The sequence below is a fragment of the Notothenia coriiceps genome, unplaced genomic scaffold (assembly GCF_000735185.1).
Source record: "Notothenia coriiceps isolate Sejong01 unplaced genomic scaffold, NC01 NC01_scaffold00035053, whole genome shotgun sequence".
Lineage (NCBI taxonomy): Eukaryota > Metazoa > Chordata > Actinopteri > Perciformes > Nototheniidae > Notothenia > Notothenia coriiceps.
Window position 1 is genome coordinate 787 of NW_011367754.1, and position 4,297 is coordinate 5,083.

At 42.1% G+C, this 4,297-nt stretch overlaps 1 protein-coding gene across 1 annotated transcript; it reads left to right on the forward strand.

The window, feature by feature from the left end:
- Positions 1 to 361: 361 nt before the first annotated feature.
- LOC104962596 (CTP synthase 1-like) lies at positions 362 to 1,667 on the forward strand (the record flags this gene model as incomplete). The annotated part of the gene is made up of 3 exons (XM_010791048.1): positions 362 to 445; positions 715 to 795; positions 1,512 to 1,667. Coding segments are annotated over 3 exons (321 nt in total), but the record flags the coding sequence as incomplete, so codon positions are not given.
- Positions 1,668 to 4,297: the final 2,630 nt, after the last annotated feature.

Consider the following 4,297-nt stretch of genomic DNA (forward strand, 5'->3'; position numbering starts at 1 on the left):
ACTATGTTCAATCTGAATTTACTTTAAAATAAAAAAAATGCTATTTTGATTCTTCTACATCCAACTCACAGGTTTATCAATGCTTTGAGAAACACGATTATTAATTTACCCCTTTTAGAAGTGAAGATATGGTCCTTTGTTCTGGGAATGTCATTTTCGAGCCTGAGGCCTGAAAAACAGGCTCGTGGTTCAACAGGTTGAAGTGAACTAGCGTTATCTATTATCTGCCCAAAGTGTTTTTATTTCTAGTATTTTATCAAAGGGCCTGTTTTGTCCACGTGTGTCATGTTGGATGTTGCAGTTTAACAAACATGCAGACTAATAATAATAATGATGTGTGTGTGTCTGTTGTTGTGTGCAGCCCAATGCGACAGGAGAGCAGAAAACCAAACCCACACAGAACACGGTCAGAGAGCTCAGAGGACTCGGACTGTCCCCCGATCTGGTGTGTGTGTGTGTGTGTGTGTGTGTGTGTGTGTGTGTGTGTGTGTGTGTGTGTGTGTGTGTGTGTGTGTGTGTGTGTGTGTGTGTGTGTGTGTGTGTGATCTGCTTAAGCAAACATTCCTATTTTGCTTTCTGTAAATATAAGACTGTAGCAGAGAGGCAAACTAAACGAACATTGTTTGAGGTCATTGAGTTTATTCAATGATGCACGTGTGTTCAGTTTGCCTCCTGCCAGTGTCTCTGGGTTCCTGATGTTTCCTCTCTCTGCAGATCATGTGCCGCTGCGCCACGGCTCTGGAGAACTCGGTGAAAGACAAGATCTCCATGTTCTGTCACGTAGAACCTGAGCAGGTACGTCTCTCCCTGCAGAACCTTTAAAGGTCACCTATTAGGCAAAATCCTCTTCTTCATGTCTCTTCTACATCAACATGTGTCCCCTCTTCTTCATGTCTCTTCTACATCAACATGTGTCCCCTCTTCTTCATGTCTCTTCTACATCAACATGTGTCCCCTCTTCTTCATGTCTCTTCTACATCAACATGTGTCCCCTCTTCTTCATGTCTCTCCTACATCAACATGTGTCCCCTCTTCTTCATGTCTCTTCTACATCAACATGTGTCCCCTCTTCTTCATGTCTCTTCTACATCGACATGTGTCCCCTCTGTCCATTTCTATAAAAACCTGTCTGAAAATGAGCAGATTTTTGTTTTGTCTTGTGTAACCATTAGCCAATCAGCAACCAAGGTAACCGCCCCCCCCCCCCTTATCACCTGAATCTCCTCCTAGAGCACCATTGTGTTCTTTTTAACCAAATCTCTCTCAGAGGGGCGTGAGGAGGGTCTCCTTATTTTCATCTAAAGTAACAGACAGAGAATCAGCACTTTGGAAACAGGGCTGAAACAGAGGGGATTATGGGTAATCTCTGCAATTATCTGTTTGGTGTTTCAGCCAATCAGAGACAGGCTCTGTATATATCTGAGACCTATGATATATTGATGAAAGACAGTAGAATAGGGGACCTTTTATAAACCATCCAGACTCTTTCTGAACGCGTGTCCTGTCCTCAGGTGATCTGTGTGCACGACGTCTCCTCCATCTACAAAGTCCCTCTGCTGTTGGAGCAGCAGGGCGTCTGTGGCTTTCTGACCCGGAGACTCAACATGCCGATGGAGACCCGGCCGCGACGCATGCTCACCAAGTGGAAAGAGATGTCCGACAGGTGAGCCACCCAGAAATCAAATCACATCTTGAAAAATTGAAATTAACCTGATCAAAAGTTGAATTTTAAAAACCCCATAATGTGATTATTTCCTCAATATATATTTCACTTAACCTTATTGGCAGTGCAAAATATGTAATATGTAACCTTATTGAAATTGTAATAGTAAAAAAAATACTGTACTGTAATAGTGTAATAAAACGTGCACTTTGAATGATGGAACATTTAATTAAATAACCAATAATGTAATATTTTTTTCTGAAAAGAGAAAATAAAAAAGACAGTATACCTTATTTTTATTAAAAGTTTAACAAAAACCCAATCATGTATTACCTTGACCAACAGTGTAGGAATATGTCCCGACACATATTGTAGTTAACAATTATTCTGATTATACAATACCTTCTTCTTCAGGAAATAGATCACTGGAGATTCAAGCCTTTAATGGCGCATTCACACTGCAGCGCGGAGCTCGCTTTAAGCGTGCCGAGCCGTGCGGGGCCCGTTTTTGGTTGCGCTTCCACTTGGCCTAGATTTGGCCCGGGACTACTTTTTCACCTTTTTTCTGGCCCGACTAAATCGTGGTTCTATCGAGGCCAACAAGCGGGGCCAACAAGCGGGCGGAATATGCTAAACTAGTGACGACTGCTGATTGGTCAGAGAGAATCGTCACAATTCTCGCGCGACTTAATGCCTCGTGTCGCATATATTAAGGGACGCTTGCAACATTTTTGAAAACAGTGAACCTTGCAGCATTTTTGAAAACAGTGAACCTAAGAAGAAAAAAACACATACCAAGAAGCAAGGACACGATGGCTTCCACATCCTCCATTGTTGTTGTGTGTTTTGTGAGTTGTGTCGCATTGAAGGTGACGTCATGGCAGTTGTATGCAGCGTCACGAGGCCTGTAGTGTAAATCCGCCATTATTACCCATACTCAATTTACCCCCGCGGCCCAATCCCCACAGGAGCAATTTTGGGGCTGAAGTTGTCTTGGCCCAGGGACACAGGACGACATGCTTGACTGCCCGAGTGGGTTGAACTGTTGCCTCCCCTGATCCGAACACCAACGCCACATCAGTCCACTGCCGCCACACATGGTATAAGCACGGATACAGTTTCAAAAAAGTCATTGGAATGGGAAAAGGTGCACAGGAGTTATGCGTGGATTTAAATTCCGATTTTTCTGTAGGGGAGGACTTTACGTTACCATACACATATTAAAGGTCACAGTCTCCCTTAAACAGCACTGTCTGCTGCAGAAGCCCGTAAACGTTCCCTTTTCCCCTACTCGATGTGTCTATTATATTAGTGGTATTGGTCTGCTCGTATGTGGTGTCAGATCCGGAAGGCGGGTGGACTTCATCATCTGTCCTTTTAAAAGAGGAAGAGTAAGACACTTAACATTGCCATGGCTTTTATTGAAACCCAGTGCTCTTAGAATTGCTTTGTGAAATGAGATGGCGATGTATCAAAACAAGCCGTCTGGAGGATCCATTAAAGCAAGAAAACTAGAGCCATTGTCTTGTTTTGGCACACAGCTTTGAATTTTATTATCTTTTCAATTAACAGAGGGGTGTTCATTTAGACGAGACAATGTCCCGGTTAGCTTGTCGTAGCTGTCGGATCTAAACCATGTTGTATTCATTCTATTAATTGGCCCTTGCAGCCAGGCTATTAGTACAGCTATGTTTTATAATTGTTACAGTTTGAGCGAACGAAAAACATTTCAATTAACGTTTCATTTTGTCTTATTGTAACCACCAAGGAAACATATGTAAAGGGAACAGTTGTGCCCTGGTTAATGATGATTTTAACATGCCATGGCTCTACAAGTAGTATACATATAACGTGGGGAATAGCTTGAGATTTGGTTTTGATGAATACAAAACAAACACGTTGAATATAGGGCCCTCAGGTACGATAAGCCTTATTTTATGGAGTGAAGGTAAAGAAAACAGATGTCTACAATTGTAATTATTGTGTCAATAAAAACTATCTCCAGCAACTCTACAACATAATTAAACAACCACAGGGTGGTCCGCGGGGGTCTTTAAAAGTATTTAAAATGAATCAAATCAAGTTTAGCGAAAAAATTAAGGCTGTTAAAAGTATTAAGAACGGCATTTTTCCAAAGGATATTATATGGTTGTTGGTAGCTTGTTTTCAATAAGGGTTATATTAAATTGTCCAAAGGGCGCTGTTGGGTTTTGGTGTGGGAGTGTGTATCTACAGTCTGGGCGCTGAATGTGAATCGATTGCGGGTAGGTGATGTTAGTGTGATTCTGTGTAGGTTCTATTTATGGCAGTGCCCGTTGGATTGACGTCATTCTGAACAGGACGGTCGCGACGCTCACTGCTTGATGGCGCCCCGAAGGTCGTTTACGCCGGTTGTTGTAAACAACATCGTTATGGGAGAATGCAAGTTTGGCGTCCAAGATTGTGTGAAGATTTAAGGAGGAAGGACAATCAATACTGTAATATAGTCAATGAAGAGTGTGTCGCAATGTAACCGGTTAAAACTCGTCTAAAAGAATGACATTTGACTTCAGGATTCCTGTGGTATATACCCTGAATCACGTAGCGCACATTGTTTTGTCACGATTGACAAATCTAGTCAATTTATAAAAAGCA